At 44.3% G+C, this 16,894-nt stretch overlaps 1 protein-coding gene across 6 annotated transcripts in view; it reads right to left on the bottom strand.

Annotated features, from left to right (window-relative positions):
- Positions 1–2,171: 2,171 nt before the first annotated feature.
- Positions 2,172–16,894, bottom strand: part of Prdm1 (PR domain containing 1, with ZNF domain) — a 91,385-nt gene continuing 76,662 nt past the window's right edge. For 5 of the 6 annotated variants that reach the window (XM_006512503.3, XM_011243109.2, NM_007548.4 and 2 more), the window contains 5 exons: positions 15,117–15,236; positions 11,790–12,042; positions 6,057–7,162; positions 5,657–5,785; positions 2,172–5,240 (listed from right to left, as the gene is read on the bottom strand). In XM_006512503.3, the coding sequence (XP_006512566.1) occupies positions 4,665–5,240; positions 5,657–5,785; positions 6,057–7,162; positions 11,790–12,042; positions 15,117–15,236 (2,184 nt within the window). In that variant the 3' untranslated portion in view covers positions 2,172–4,664. Of the gene's footprint in view, positions 5,241–5,656; positions 5,786–6,056; positions 7,163–11,789; positions 12,043–13,014; positions 15,053–15,116; positions 15,237–16,894 lie in introns of those variants that run through there. The other variant, XM_006512504.3, reaches the window with a different exon arrangement.

Genomic DNA, 16,894 nt, shown 5'->3' on the forward strand with positions numbered 1-16,894 from the left:
TGCTGCAGTTTTCGTCTGAATCACACCGATTAGGGCTGTATTGAAATTAAAATCACTTCTCGCTTATTTAAGCTGTCAGCACTACTTTGAACACTTGGACTTTGGGGTCTTTGAGGTCTTGAAAAGGGATGTGGTGGGAGGCTTCTCCATGGTCTCAGAAACTCAGGATCATCACACAGCTGGAAGTGGATTTTAAGAGGTAGCTAATTCCAAGAATGGTCTAGCTGAAGGCAATGAAATCAATGTATTATGGGAAAAGTGCTCCACCTTTGCGGACTGGCTCATGGAGCGCCTTGAAACCTTCCTCTCATTGAGCATCTTTTAGCTGCCCCTCTGCCCTCCTCTCTGGACAACCTCCCTGGAGGCCTGGTTTTGTTAGAAAGCCTTCTCCATGTGCATCCTATTGTTTTTCCTCCCTCTGACCTGGCCCTTTCTCATTATCTTTTTTTTTTTTTATTCTTTTTCCTTTTGGGGGGAAAGGGGGAGACAGGCTCTCACTATATAACCCTGATTTGCTTGGAATTCCTTATGTAGAGCAGGATGGCCCTGAACTAAAAGAGATATGCCTGCCTCTGCTTAAAAGTATGTGCTACCACACTTGGTACACACACACACACACACACACACACACACACACACACAGAGAGAGAGAGAGAGAGAGAGAGAGAGAGAGAATAACATCATTTACATCAGTTTATGAGAACAAAATTATTTCATTTCCCCCAATGAAAGGCCATCAAGAATTGTGCTCATAAACTTCTATGATGCACCACGTATAGTCTCTATATTGTAATATGATAGGGAATATTTCTGTATAGCTTTTATGTAATTAAGGAAATTTAAAAAAGAATTAGTGACTTCTTGAGACTTGCTTTGCCCACTGAGGACTATGTAAATCTAACAGTCCAAACTCTGGCAGAGGCGCTTAGGCTCCTGGTGGGTGTTACTGTCCCACTCAACTCTATGCATAGTTGTTCCTGAGATGGGCAACTCTAAAGAAAACAAGACCTCATCTACCAAAGAATGATGATTTATGTTAGCAATTGTTACACCCTAGATATTAAGGAGGTTTTAAATATATATATTACCACAATGGTTCTGTAGAACTCGGGCATCTAATCAGCACCACTTGGCACATTAGGATAATAGGGTTCTGCTTTTCTTAACTGCACAGTTATATGTTGGCAGCATTTCAAGATGTTTAAGTGAATTAGGATGAAACCCTGAAAGCAAAAGAAAACACAAGAGAGTCTGGAGGGCCGAAGTATAAGGAGTATTGTTTTCTCAACATACAGCGTGGACTCATCAAGTTGGCCATGGTGAAATGGGAGCCACGAAAAGCATCAGAAAGGGGGTTCCAGAACCTTCTCGAGAGAGCAGTCACGTTTTAAGACCCATCTCCTATTTTTATCTTCCAAAGGGAATCAATTTGACTTGTGCTGTCTCTCTCTGGGGACAGGTTAGGTTCTGAAACATCCATGAAGAAGAAAGGAGTCTCAGTCTCACCATAGGATCCACCAGGCTCCGAGCCATGCCACCAGGAACCCTGATCTTCACACTAGTTTGGGGTTAGTCAGCCTTTTGGAAATTCACATCAAGTACCCGAGTTGCCAATGAGAGTCCCAAGTTTGGAGTGGTGGTGGAGGAACATAGGGCATTTTTTGTGGCACATTTTGGGTTAGCTTCAAACCACAGAAACAATACTAATGTCAACAGCAAGAAAGGTTTCTGACCCCAGCTTCCCAGAAGCCCTCACCCACCTGCAGGCTGTGAGTACATATGTGACATTTCTGAAATAGACACTAGTCTTCCTTAGTTCCTCACTATGACCTCAGGTATACTGATACACATCCATAACTCATAAGGAAGGGAAAACTGCACACTATTGAGAGTGATGGCACAGCGCCCTGAACACACTTGGTCTTGGAAACTAAGCAGCGTCTGGCCTGGTTAGTAGTTGAATGGGAGCATGAGATAGTTCAGGTCAGTGATGCTCACTCGCTTCCTAGGACAGCCCACAGAAAGGGGAGATATTGGGCATCACGTCATATTGCTGGAAAAAGGGGGCGGGGCAGAGAGAGACAAACTGAAAATTCTTGGCGACGTGGCTCAGTGACCCTGTGGTAGTCAATAACACAGGAACATCTTTCAAGACACTAGACAAGCATTGGTAAAGCATGAACATTTATATTTTAATTTACATTTTGACAATTTGCACATAAATAACAATGTAAACCAGTACGTAAACATAAGATAGTTTGTTGTTCTAGCAAAGTAAAAAGCCAATAACTTTGGTCAGTTTTAACTCTGAGGAAAAAACAAACAAACAAACCAACCAACCAACCAACCAACCACTGTTCATTGTGGGCTCAACACTCTCATGTAAGAGGCCTAAGAGGAAGACAGATGGCAAGAAAAGCAATTGTCCTTGTAAAAATCCTCCCAACACAAGAAAAGCACAGGAGGAAAACAACCCAAGTTCACTGCAAAGAAATCGTATTTGTATTTGGTGTCAATGTCAGGTCATGCTTTGGTTAACCTACAATTAAGTGAGTATTTTTCTCAAATACAGATGCATCCAGAAATGTCAGTCTTGTTGGGGCTGCAGCCCAGTGACAGCTTGCTTGCTTGCTAGCATGTGTGGAATCTCTGGTTTTGATCCTTGGAAGGTAAAGAGAAACCCATCTAGCTAGTCACAGCAACAGGTCAGTAAGGCTCTTGGGTTTCCCCCAGAGGATCTGAAGTTTTCCCTCTTTGTAAGTTGATCTATATATACAAAACTCTAAGGTAAGCATCAGACTGAGCAGTGAGCATGAGTCAGGGTTCTAGAGGAGGGAGAGAAAGAGGAAGAAGAAGAGGAAGAGGAAGAGGAGAGCAGAAATAGAAAAATGATTTTTATTCTGTGACCCAACTGACACACATGTAGCAAGGCCATCAAATGCGACTGGATGGTGTGGTGTTTCTATCCATCCCAAGATGCTACACACCCTCACCTCTGCACTGAGGTGCTCTGCTCTCTGGTAGTAGGCAGGGTGGTGCCCAAGCACCAAAGTCATAGCGAGGTCATGGAGTTTTAAGCAAAACTTCAGAGAGATTCTTTTTGCTCTTAGGAAAAATAGGTTCTTTTACATGGCTTGGCTCACAATTTAAGTGGTTATAAATATATCATATATACACATGGTATACTGGTATAAATAGGTTCATAAATATACAGCATTCTTTATTACACCTTGAACACCAACAGGTAACCTTTGGGCTTAGGAGAATACAGGACCGAACCACCCAGCCTACCATTTGGAAGCACACACGCTCAGCTGGGTAGCAACTCATGAGATACGACATTAATTCCTGCACTCCTACTGGATACACTCAATGAGGTAATTGTTGAACACTTTTGCAATGCCCTTTCATCTTTAATTAAGTTAATTATACAATGCAAAAACACAAATACTGAGAAAAGCTGAGTTTTACAGATACAATACAGTTGATGCGTTGGGGACAGGAATGTTCATTACCCGCTTAACCTAAGATGATAAGAATACCCGTTTTTACTTTTATTTTTTTCTGTTCTCTTTGCTTGCTTGTATTTTAAGTGTGGCCTGAGCCTTTCTATATCAAATCCTTCTTGGTAGGGCACCAGCTTTGTGCAATTTTGATATTAAAAAAACAAAAACAAGCCAACAGCAAAATGACAGCCAGACTCAAACCCCCCAACCCACACACACACACACACAACATCTGTGCTTTACGACAGATCTTCTGAACACGGCTTTTTTATCTTCTTCACATTTTCAGATAACACCCAGGGATGCCAAAGTCATATGGCCACTCAGAATGGTCATGTGACATTGGGAGACAGGTTGGCAAAGCCTTCCTGTCACTGTTTGGTAAAATTGTGACTAGGAGGAGGAAAACCAAACCATCATTCTGAAACATAAAATATTTTTCTTCTTCCTTCCCCTCAAATTATTGCTGAGCAATTCTGCACATGTATCCCCAACTTAGAGAATGTCACTCAGATTGTGTGATCTTCTGAGTTAACACACCAACCACATGACTTTGGCAATATCAAAACCTCATTTTAAAGCATTATCATAGAGAAAGGTTGCCTGAAATCACAGAGCTATCTTCTAAGTCTCAGGCATTTAAACAGATGTGCAGAAATTATCTACAAAGAATGGCCACAGGACAAAGATACAACATTTATACTCAAATTACAAAGAATCTTTCCAGTCATTGTAAACTTCTTTAATTATTGCTTTTTGAAAGATAAACTGTATAATAAATTATGAAGAATTATCATTGAAAAAATAATTATGGCTAGGCAATAGTTTTAGTAATAGGAAGGCGCTATGCAAACATATCCACACAAATATTCAAAATACACAGGTTCAAATATATAGACATGGCTGTAAATAAGTATATATATATTTATAATATGTATATATGTATATATGTATATATAGTGAGTCTTTGCCTCATTTATGCCCTGAGATTTTGGTAACATTGGAGTCCTTCTTTAATTCCAGAGAGGTGCAGGGAAGCACCCGGTGCCAGCGGAGCTTTGCAGATCTGGAGTCATGTACAAGCAATTTGCTAAAGGCACCCTGATTCACCAAGCCATACCCTAAGAAGCAACACGAAACACTTATTTTCTGAAAATCTTAAGGATCCATCGGTTCAACTGTTTCTTGTTTGACCTTTACAGGCACCAGAGGTAGTGGGTTGCTGTGAGGCAACTTCATGAGGGACAGGTCCGATGACTCATAGAGGCTGCACCCTGAGGAGAGGAGGCCGTTCCCCATGTTTCTTTGCAAAGACACTTTCAGACTGGTTTCTTCTTTCTCTTTTCTGACCACAGCTAGAATCTCCTTCTCCACCATGGAGGTCACATCGACACTGTCCTCCATGTCCTCAAGACGGTCTGCATTGTCGCTGATGTCGAACCTCTCAATTTCTTCATTGATTCGGGTCAGATCCTCCAAAGGCAGCCCAGCAGCTGGGCCCGCAGGGCAGTTGCCCTTCAGGTGGACCTTGAGGCTGCAGAGATGGATGTAGCTCTTGTGACACTGGGCACACTTGTGAGGCCGCTCCCGGGTATGCAGTCGCTTGTGCAGCTTCAGGTGCACAAATTGCGTAAACTTGGCAGGGCACACCTTACATTGGTAAGGTTTTTCTCCAGAATGCAATCGAAGGTGGGTCTTGAGATTGCTTGTGCTGCTAAATCTCTTGTGGCAGACCTAAAGTGTGAGGGCAAGGGAAGACAGAGAAAGGGCACAGGGAAGACCAGATTAATTGTTTGCAGCTGGAGGGGAAAGGCAGGCCAATAGCCAGAAACCTCGGGAGACCAGAAGCCTCTTAACAATGCTCATGCTGCGGTGGGGGGGGGGGGGGGGGGGGGGGGAGAAGCTGGGCACACAGTACTCTGAGGTACTGTTTATCTGAGGACATGTCCCCACCCACTGAAACTTGACTGACATCCACCCAGCCATCCTCAGTATAGCCTGTGAGTAGTCACAGAGTACCCAGGAGCTGTGCAGGGCCAGCAGCCTAGTACAAGACCATATTTTTTGTATTGTTGAAACAACACAGGAAGACAATTCTACAGCTATTTTTCCACAGAGGTCAAGAGTTCTACCCAGAGAATACTGCCCACCTGGCACTCATGTGGCTTCTCTCCTGTGTGTACCAAGTAGTGTTTCTGCAGGTGGGCGAGCTGAGTAAAACCCTTGTTGCAGGTCTGGCACTTGAAAGGCCGTTCTCCACTGTGCACTCTCAGGTGGACCTGGGAAGAAACCACAGGGGTGAACTCTGGGGTTGCAATGAGGCCTGCCTGCCTGCTAAGTTTCCCAGAGCCAGGTATGTACAATGCAGATGCAAGCCTCTTAGGAAAGACACTGAGATAAACCCTGTATTTTCAGTATTCAGCAGACCCCAGTTCAGGCTCAAGCTGGGTCTCCTATGGCTCAAGTGCACTCAACAATGCACTGCCTGGCAGCCAAGGGCAAACCAGCACGGGTCTGTGGGCAGAAACCCGCGGGGGTCTGGAGACCTACCTTCAGGTTGGAGAGCTGACCGAACGTCTTGGCACAGACATTGCACTCATACTTGATCTTGCCATTCTGTTTCTTCAGAGGGTAAGGAAGAGTCTTGTAACCAGTCATGTTTCGTTTGTTTTTAATGAGATTCATGGCTCCGTCAGTGCTGGGGGCCGCCATCACTGATGAGGTAGCTTTGGGTTGTACCACGTGTTCTGACGTGGCTGCAGTTCCCGCCGTTGGAGATCCGCTGGGGGGACTACTCTCGTCCTTCATGCTGGCTGCAGCCCCGGTAAGGGAGAAGGCACTGTGGGGTGCTGGGATAAGCACCTCTTTGGGGTGCTCCGGTGGAAGCAGCCTCCGGGCTCCATCGGTAGGCAGGGAACTCGGTAGGGAAGCTGGATTGAGCATGGGATGAGGCAGGCTGCTGCCACTAAGGAGGTTACTGTAGACGGGATACAACCTAGGGAAGAGGCTGAAGTTGTTGATACCATTGATGTTGTTCATGGTGCTCAAGCCATTGGAACTAATGCCGTACGGTGGCAACAGGAACTTGGGGTAGTGAGCATTGTAAGAAGGAATGAAAGCTGGTGGGAGGTGGGGGGCAGGTGCATAGCCAGGGTAGGAGCCCAGGCCCTCGGAACCATAGGAAACATTCAAGTAGGAGTAGGAGTCCCGGTGTTCTGGGAGGCCTGGCGCCAGGGGTGACACCGTGTTTCCCGGGCTGCTGTGGGGGCTGGAGCTCTTAAGGCTCTGCTCCGGGCTGCTGCTCGCAGGGGGACTTGGAGTTGTGGAAGACGGAAGGGGACTGTGAGTTATGTAGGTGGGTCTCTCCATCCCATAGGCCAGGGACGCTTTCAAAAAGTCTTCTGGCAGAGGTGCCCGGATAGGATAAACCACCCGAGGGTAGAAGGGCATGTCGGGGCTCCCATTTTTCCGAAAGCCATCCATGTCCTTTTCTAAAGTGAAGGGTGAAATGTTGGAACGGTAGATGTCCTTCCTTTTGGAGGGATTGGAGTCCAGTTTTAGAATTTCTTTCACGCTGTACTCTCTCTTGGGGACACTCTTTGGGTAGAGTTCATTTTTCTCACTACTGTATTGCTTTGGGTTGCTTTCCGTTTGTGCTAAAATGAAGAAGAAAGGGCGGTTACTCACAGGGCTGTGGAGAACTGAAGTGAAATCAGAAAGCCATTCTCTCTTCTTGAGAAACCCTGAGCAGCAGCAAATACAAAGGCTAGACACCTGGCCCCTAACGCCTCTCACTCCGGAGGGAGGGCTCTGGGCCACCCACTCAGAAACACTGCTCCACTTCCTCCGGGGGGCGGGGGGGGGGGGATCGGGAATAACATCAAACCCTGGGACAATGCCAGCCTCCATAGAGCCCAGTGCCCCTTGGATGATCTCCTTTCCATTAGTGAGAACTAGGATAGAAAAGTGCTGTTCAAACTGGAACGGGCAGAGCGTTCACTAAGATGGGGTGGAAAAAATACAGGGTGGGGGGTTGTCACGGGTTAATAAGTCATTCGCAGTTTACCTAGAGGAAATCAGAATGCTGTGCAAACTTAGATGAAAGATTAAGACTAGTTTTAAGTAATGAACTGTCATCAATTTCCAACTCGATTCTCTTTACATAGGAACTTCATGAGCCCTGTTCGAATTGCCTGTATCAACTAGAAGGGCATGGCGGCTGCCCCTTCTAGCCATTGCTCGGCAGTGCGAGCATTTCACCAAGGTTCTGGTCTAACCAGACTACCATCTGGGCTGTCTCCTGGAATCATGAGGTGTGACAGTCACCTCTGCCAAACCACGACAGGTACTTCCCAAGCTAGTTCAATTACTTACAGCACCAAAGAAGACAGAGGCAGCTAAGAGACAAACATTTACTCCTAGAGACAGCATATATGCCCTGGTCAAGCTCAGACAAGGAGAATACTGTCCTAAACTGTCCATAGTTATGTAGCCCTATTTCGCAGGAAAAGCCTCAGCTCAGCTTTCCTGGGCCAAAGATAAAACACATCCGATGCACAGGCTGAGTTGTGTTTCTGGGATGCTCATTCAAACAGGCACTTCTCCCCAGGATGCTGAGAGCATCATTAGTTGGGGGGTGCACATGCTCGGAGTAGAAACAAGATTCTTGACCTCCAAGATCTGGCAGGTTTGGAATGACACTTAAGACAATGTAAAGAAGTATCCTTTGTGCTCTTATAAAACAGCCCTTTTGGGCTTAACTGAGAAGGAACTCCAAGCTTGCTACCTGATAGGTCTGAAGATGAACTCTGTGGAAGCCCAGAACTAAAGCTTTCAGATCCATTCTCCAGGCTGACAGGCTGGAGGGATTTGATGCCAGTCGGAAAGCGCTTTACAGGACGTTATCTCCTGCTGGCTGTTATCAGTTACTCCTGGGTAAGCCAGAGCCCCAGAATAAACACCGTGGACAACACTATCAGGGGAGATGTTGATGGGGTCAGTGACAGAAAGCTTTCTGGGGGAGAGCAATTTCTCAAGCCTCTCAACCAAAATAAATATCCCCTTATCAGCCCAATATCAGTCCTTCGGGTGAGGCCCAGCAGGCAGGAAGTTCAAATTGTCACTTTTGTTTTTTAAAGCTAAAATGGTAAAGGAAGAGAGAGACAGGTTAAGCTGGAAGGCTGACAGGCGAGGCATCCCACAGTCACAGGAAGGGATTTACTGGAGGTAAGACAAAAAGATAATGATTTTAGAAGCACCCTCAGGTTAAGAGAAAAGAAGTTGTGTGCGCATGTGCGTATGCCTATGTATGTGTGTGTGTGGGCGCGCGAGAGCGAGCGCGTGAGAGTGTGCAAGCCTGCTTGTGTACGGCCTTCCTAACTCTGCTCTTTTTTTGATGGGGGTTCTGGGGGAAGACTTATTGTGCAGTCTCAGTAGGTCTGGAACTTGTTATATAGATTGGACTGGCCAAGAATAAAGAGATCCACCAGCGTCTGCCTCTCGATCACTGGGATTGAGGGTGTGTGCCACCACACCCCTGTCTGTGCCATTTTTTTAATGTGGCAAATCACATCAAAGACTCATAATGTTTTTGTAGTAGTCCCACAGTGGAAACTTAACAAATGAAAGCTGTTAAGTATAAAGAATTGGGCTTTCTTCCAGTGTAGAGCACAGGTTTAATCGGCTCTCTTCTTGCTAAGCACTTTAGTTACTGAACTACTGTGAAGCTAATGACTGAACCAAGAAACAATGAAGTCAGAGCTTTTCATTTTCTCCGTGACATGCATAATTTAGCGTTTGGTGGCTCTGTCTTCAGAAAACAAACAAACAAACAAACAAACAACCAGGCTGAGAACTTATCCTGAAGGAATATCCGCAGCAAAATGTCAGTCTCTAAAATACTTTACAGCTGGAAATTATAGACTGTATATGAAGGTACATTTTTAAAAACTCATCCTTCAGCAGCTGACTAATCACAGGAGCTGATATCATTTCTAACTCTCCCACTTAGCAGCTTGAGTTAACATGAAAAAGAAAATCAAGATCTGTTTTTGTTCTTAAATCTTAAATGGCTGTAGGCGGACAGAGTCATTTCAAGAGTGAGCTGCTTTGGAAGGTTCTGAATGGCTTAATTATGCCGACTCACATTTTCGATCTATAATAAGCACCCCTAAGACTACAAGAAAGAACCTAGAAGTTCTGCAGTAGGCAAAACAAAGTCTGTTTTCAACTGAAACCGAGAAAGCAGATTAACATTCAGAAGTCTATAATTTGGTCAACTGATTTCTAGATGGGTTAGTTAGATAGATAGAAAAAAAAATTACCAAAAAGGTTGGGAGGGCCAGGAGCTAAATTTAACAGTTCTTTTCCACATTCCTCTCTCCCTTCTCTTTCCTGTCAGTTTGTGATTTCTGGGGACTTACATTCTTTCATTAGGTTTCCATCCCCTGCACCCCATGATGGAAGTCCTTACGGAGATTCTGGACAGACCTCTATTGTGCTTTAAGCCTGGAAATCTAGCACAGCCCATCTTGGACACTCGATCTGCCTATTAGGCCTGATGAAATGCTGGAAATTTTCCTGATCAGAGTGTCAGTCATCAGTGGCCACACCTGGGCCAACAGGTTTCACAATCAGGAGCAAGAGCCTTGCACGGCAGCTGAATGGTTAACTCTCTTTCTGTCCTAGGAATGTCAGACAAAGGAGGTGTTCCTGTGACCCTCAGAAGACTCCTGCATCAGTCAAAAGGGGGGGGGTGTCTGAAGAGCAAAGCTGTCATTTCATAGCATAATGAAACTTACTTCTGGACACAAAGAGTAAACACTCGGAACAGGCATTGGGGGGATGGTGGGAGGCAGGGGTGGGGGGAGGGCACAGGCCTGTGATCCTAGCATTTTGGAGGTGACAGTGGCTCAAGGCTTTCCCTGACTACATCAAGTCTGAACTGAACCTAAGCAGCACGAGACCTTGTCCATAAACAAACAAACAAACAAACAAACACCCAAAGCAAACCCAAACACGAGGAGAGGGCTTGCTGCTATTGGGCAGGTACCTACCCACCATGCTTAGCTCAAGGGTGTACGTTGCTGAGCTGAGGGCCCGGGCACAAACACTATATTGTGAGCCTACAGGAAAGGTACTGAAGCTAAGATTTTCAGAAAACTGAAAATTCCTGAGAGCACAAGCATTGTAGAATGAACATGGCTAGCGAGACACTGTCCTTGGTCTTAAAAGTTAAAATACTAAAATTAATATTTCTAGTGCTTCAGTGGTAAAATATGAACTACATTTAGTCTCCAGGGAAAGCAAATGAGACTGAAGAGTAGAAACTGGGTAAAGTCTAGCTTGGAACTCTCTATAGATTTCTGGAAATGTTTACTCAAATTTCAGAGACTATTAAAATGAAAACTTTTAAACCTTCAACATTTAGCTTTCATGGGAAGATGGTCATTTGAAAAAGTGCTGTAAGATTCGGCAGTATAACCCAGAACACACACCCTGAGTTAAAATAGAAGTTAGAATTTTTTTTTTTTTATTCTTAAATTGTTCCTAAAGCTACCTGAGACTGACTGAAGAGGGAAAGCTTGCTAGAGGGCATGACAGTAACTTTAGCCAAAATTTAAAAAGAAGAAAAGAAAAAGTAAAAGCTTATAAACCCAAGGAAGCAAGAATTTGTCAAGATAAAGAGATAGGCGGTTACCGTAAGCCTGATTGAAAGATGAGATCAGTCCCCTTTACCATAAGGAAGGAAGCTCAGATATGACATCTCTTAGGGTTATTCACTTAGACTACTTGAACAATTATGACAGTTTTTTTTTTTTTTTCTAGAAAACAGCTTTCCACATTAGATCATGGCTTTACAGGCACACGTATCTTCACAAGATTTCAGTGAAAACTCAAAGCTCTGACCCAGCACAGCAGGAAGGGACTGCAGCTGGCCTGTTCCACAGGTCCATACCCATTGGGATTGTGCCTACAGCCGCTTGCATAAATTAGAATCGGAAATATACTTCTTCCTGCAACTTTCCGAAAACAACATTCTGTACTGGTTATTTTATACAATATATGTAATATGTATATCTTTGATGATTATGTTTTATAATAAGAAGTAGGGACATTAAAGAATGTTTTTCCTCTTCCTCGTCTTAGCTAAAGCCACCTACTTAGTCCAACACATGACGAAGCCGTATAATTAGACAACATGTTATTAGCTCACAGGGGCAGAACTGACATTACTAGCATTTTTAATTTTTTTTTTTTTTTTTTGTTCTGTAATCCACTTACTGAGATTTATCACTGTGAGCTCTCCAGGATAAGGGTAGTGGAGCCTCTCCGCAAAGTCCCGACAATACCACACAAGAAGTTCCTGGTTGGCAGGGATAGGCTTAATAGTGTAGAAGTAGATGTTCATCCCGTTCTGACAGGCAGCCAGGTTTTGCTCCCGGGCAGAGTGAGCTGGATTCACGTAGCGCATCCAGTTGCTTTTCTCCTCATTAAAGCCATCAATGAAGTGGTGGAACTCCTCTCTGGAATAGATCTGTTCAAAAGGAGAGGATAGATGCAGTGTGAAAGACAGCCGGCCAGCCCAAAGCGACCGGGAAGCTTCCCTGAATGGCTCAGAAGGAACACAGGCGAGCAACCAACGCTGTACCCATGACTCCAGGCCTCATTGCTGATCCGGTGGGACTCACGCTGAATCAGCAGAAATGGGGGAGGAAACAGGGCACATTGTGCTAGTTACCTTTCCATTTCAATTTTATGGTCTTCTCATGTTGGGGAGGGCAGTGGATAGCAAAATAATAATAATAATAATAATAATATTCCAATTAACAACAGCCGAGAGTGGGTGAAACTACCATAAAGAGGTACTCTTGCTACAGTAGCGAATATCGATCAGGCGACTCTGCTCAGCCCAGAGTTCCAACTCTGCTGACTTCTAGTGCTTTGAGTCACTGGGCACAGCAGCCGAGAGGACTGCGTCAAACTGAGTCTCACCTTTTTTCTATGGCCTCTGTACTTGTGTTTCCTACACCTCCGCCCGCCCGGGGCTTAGGCTCTGCAAACATCCTCCACCCCCAACCCTGAGTCCCACAGTAACACTTGTTCAGATGAATACTTGGAACCCTGCCTTTTTGTGGAAACACTGGGTGGGGCAAAGGTGAACTTCACCTGCCATAACAGAGTGAGGCACTGGCACGGAGGCCAAAGTTTGACAGCCTATCGAGAAGTAACTTTTCCTCTTGGTAAACACAGGCGGCCACCCTGTGCCTCTCTCTTGAAAAGGAGTAGAGAGATTTGCCCATATCTGTGAGGAGGCTGGCATACACGGTCTACACACACAAGAGCCACGAGTTTGGCCTTTTGGAAAAAGAAGAGAAAGAAAATATATGGTTCTTCTTCAGCAATGCTACCTCTGACTCACAGCTGTACTCAGAGTGCTTGGTTAAAGGCATAGTTAAGAGCAGGGGAGAAATACACTCCTACTGAAACCAAGGGGTCAAAGACTCACTCCTCATCCTCTCCAGAAAAGCTCCTCTCCTTGAAGAACCACCGCCTTCCTTCAGAGCAGAGAGCCCTCTTTACACACAAGACAGTCTCCAAGAGGTACGGCGCTTCCATGCTCACCTCAGGGAGTTTGCTCTACAGGGCTATTTGCTGTATTCTTAGTCACACACAGGCTGTGTGAACGTTTCTGTATTTCCCTCTAACGTTATCAGAAATAAAAAAGGAACTCTGTCCCTTTAACACAGGCAGTAAACAGCAGAATCAGTTTCTTTTAAGAGAGACTTCCTGTGAATTGTATGTGTGTGTGTGTGTGTGTGTGGGGGGTGCGTGTGGCTTCATCAAAGCAGCCTGCGAGAGCTTCCGCGGTGTATCTTGTTAAGAGAAAATGTAACAAGACCGACTGGATTCTGCTATCAAGAGGGGTTTTCAAGTTTGTTTACTCTGACGCGCAAACTTCCAGGAACAAGGGGTTCCATCGCCCTTACACCAGGGTGGAAACAGCTAGCAGAGGGTGTGCCGATCCCAGTAGGCCTTTCATGGCTACGGTTTACTGTATCCTTGTTTTAAAAAAAAGGACCTTGGATGTCGTGAAAGTCACACGCACCCCAAGAAACTAGCATCATGCTTTTGTAAAAGGCACACTGATACCAGCCTTTCCATCCAGTATCAAGAAGACTAAACACAAGCTGATTCATACTACAGTTACAAGAAATGTCACTGCTTTCTCAACCTGAGCATCTCTGACTGTGTAATTTGCATGACAACCTTTCATTCCTCACAACACAGAGATGTTCCTATTCCTGCTTGACAAATCAGGATCTTCCAACCTGTGAAAAGATTCATTCCTGTCTTCCTTGCATGTGGACAACTGACTTAAATAATTCCTCCCAAGGGAAGCCTTCTAGTTATTTAGTCTAATTCTTTTTGTAAATCTTTAAATGGGACAGTGGGGACAGTAATGGGAGAGCCTTTGGTGCTTCTTGACCGTTTTCAAAACGACAGTGTCGGATTGTCTTCATTCATACCAGCTGAGGCCAAGATTAATCTACCACTGGTGGCTCCCATCTGAGAACAGCAATAAGGGCGAAACCGCTCATAATCTCAGACTGCGATCTTGGAGCAATATAATTTAACACCAACTAAGTATTAAATAAATAAAAATTGAGAACAAATACTTAACAAGACTACAGATGCAGTTGTAGAAGTAGTACGTTTCTGGAAACAAAGACTTCCTAGCTGAAGACAGACTCTCTCAGGAATAAGTAATTTTTTAACCAAAGTCTTTTTCTCATGTAATCCAGTTGTGGATATTACCATTTCTCTGGGTGGTGTATATTTCATGTCTGTGTGAGGAAAACAGCTCACTAAATTTGTATAAATAGCTCTTCATTTCTACACTGAGGAAAACTGAACATGCCAGAGACATCTCAGAGAACAATTTTTACCCATGAATCCCATCTCCCAGGTCACCTCAGAATCCTCGCTAACCCTGACACTCCAAAGGAGATAGCATAGGCCAGACCTTTAGAATAGTTATTCTACCTGAGTCTACAATCTCATAGGCACACGAGGATTTTCCTCATGCTTAACAACTATGATACTGTCAAATGTAACCGTTTTATGGTGCAGATGGATTTAAATAAAACTAGCTCCATGATCCTTCCCAGTTCCACTAACCCACCATCTACCTCTCTTAGTGACATTTGTCTTCGACATCAAGTTCACTCAGGATAACTCTTCCATTCAAATGAAGTTAACTCAGCAAGAAATCAAGAAAGGGTGAAATGTAAGTCTCCGTGACTCATTACTACTTCCTCGAAGAGAAATGCAAATGAGCCTGCCCTTGAAGCAAGCGGCAAACTGTTTCCTTCCCTCCCAGACCTGTATGCAATGAGTTGCAAAAATTGAGATTCACAGGTAGTCCACATCTAACCACCTCCAGCTAATATTCTAGGCAGAGCGTTTAACCAGTTCTAGGGAACTTGCTCAGAATTCCAGTGTTTCCCTGGGTGAGCCCTGCTGTGTTGAAAGGGAACTGAGCCTGTTCTTTAAGCTCCATTTACCCCCTATAGTGAAAAGTCTTAAAAAAAAGGTTTTCTTACTTACCCGCCAAAAATACTTCCTGTTGGCATTCTTGGGAACTGTGTCATTAGTGTAGACTTCACCGATGAGGGGTCCAAAGCGTGTTCCCTTCGGTATGTACTCCTTACTTACCACGCCAATAACCTAAAGGGGAAAAAAAAAATATGAGGTCATTAGTCAGACTCTGAGATGGCAAGCTAGCTAGCTGAGTGAATTGAACTGTCAATTGATAACCCAGCACGGCACCATCCATGCCTCCACAGTTAGCCGTAAGCTTCGTGACAGTCATCGTTTACAGTCATCCAAGTGCTGAAACTGAAATAGTCCCGGGGACGGACTGCTTTCTAGTGACTGACTCGGCTCTATGGCCTCTCATGTTGGAAGACCAGAAGATGTTCCGTTCTAAGAGAATCAGAAGGCAGAGAGAGAGAGAGAGAGAGAGAGAGAGAGAGAGAGAGAGAGAGGGGGTCAAGATTACTGCCCTCAGTTCCCTAGTTCCAGTCTTCTCCCTCAAACCATAAACACCATGCTTGAGGAAAATGCAAGAGTTTTAACCTCAGAAACCAAAATAATGCTCTTTAGCTGTTCCATAGAGGCCGAGGGAACCAGAAACCAAACACATTAAGGTTTTTGTTGTTTTTTTAAAATTCCAGTTGACATCTCCATCCCCTTTGGCTTATAGCTCATAAGGGCTCTTTACTAGAAAGATCTTTCAAGTAACTTTGTTCTTCTCCAACATCTACTCAATGGTGGTCAGAAGTCCCTCTTTGAAATGGAATATGTAATGAGACTGTGGGTTCTAAAAGATGTGGCTTCTAAGATCTGAGGAAATGACCTTTTCAAACTGAAGGCCTCACACACTCTGACTCTGTGGGGTTTGCTGAAGAAACACATTAACTATGGCATTCTTCCTTGAGCATAACTTTCTTTTTACGGTATCAAAAAAAAAAAAAAAATAACAACACAACTCAGACACAAACCAGGAAGTAATTCAAATGAGCCCAGAGTGACTCTGTACCCCTTTCACAGTGGCAGGTGAGCCAGGGCAAGGCAATGCACAGCATTTATCTTTACTTGGCTTTTTTTGTTGACGGTTCTCCTATGATTATATTCCTGAATGGTAGGTGCAGAGAAGCAAATCAATGTCTCTTCAGGTAGTTTGAGTGGAAATCTGAGACTTGGACTGTGATACACACTGGTATCCAGCCTCATCCATAGTTAAAACTCGGGTCTAGTGTGGAATAAACACACATGAAGAGTGGGGACAGGCCACTCTCATGACAGGTGTCCTTTTATCGTCAGATGCCATTTTGTTAAATAATTTAATATTCAATACATGTTAACAGGGCATTCTTAAGACAGGAAAGGGGAGAGGAGAAATTCTCTATATCCAGCACAATTCGAAACAGATTCGTTGAGTTAAAGGTGTTATTTTTGGTCCTGTTTGAATTTGTGGCAAAGGTCTGAAGAAAGCAGATGTTCGTCTCCTCCTCTGCCCTCGTCACACCTGTCTATGCTTCCAAGACACCTCCTCATTGGTGGTGTCTGCTGGTAGCCTAGCTTTGGGGGAACAAGAGTATCTCAGAGCAGAGACTCTGGAGATAAATTTTTACACAGAATGCTTGACTACACTTTCCGGTCCCAGGCTTGTTCGGGTGAATTATTGAACCCACTCTGTAAAATCCATGGAATTGTCTTCTATAATACACAAATTATTAGACATTTACATTTGAATGCTTATTCCATAATATTAAAATGCCAAGCAGGAAAAACAAATAATGCCATTTGTCAGGGAGCCAATA

The sequence above is a fragment of the Mus musculus genome, chromosome 10, assembly GCF_000001635.26.
Source record: "Mus musculus strain C57BL/6J chromosome 10, GRCm38.p6 C57BL/6J".
Taxonomy (NCBI): domain Eukaryota; kingdom Metazoa; phylum Chordata; class Mammalia; order Rodentia; family Muridae; genus Mus; species Mus musculus.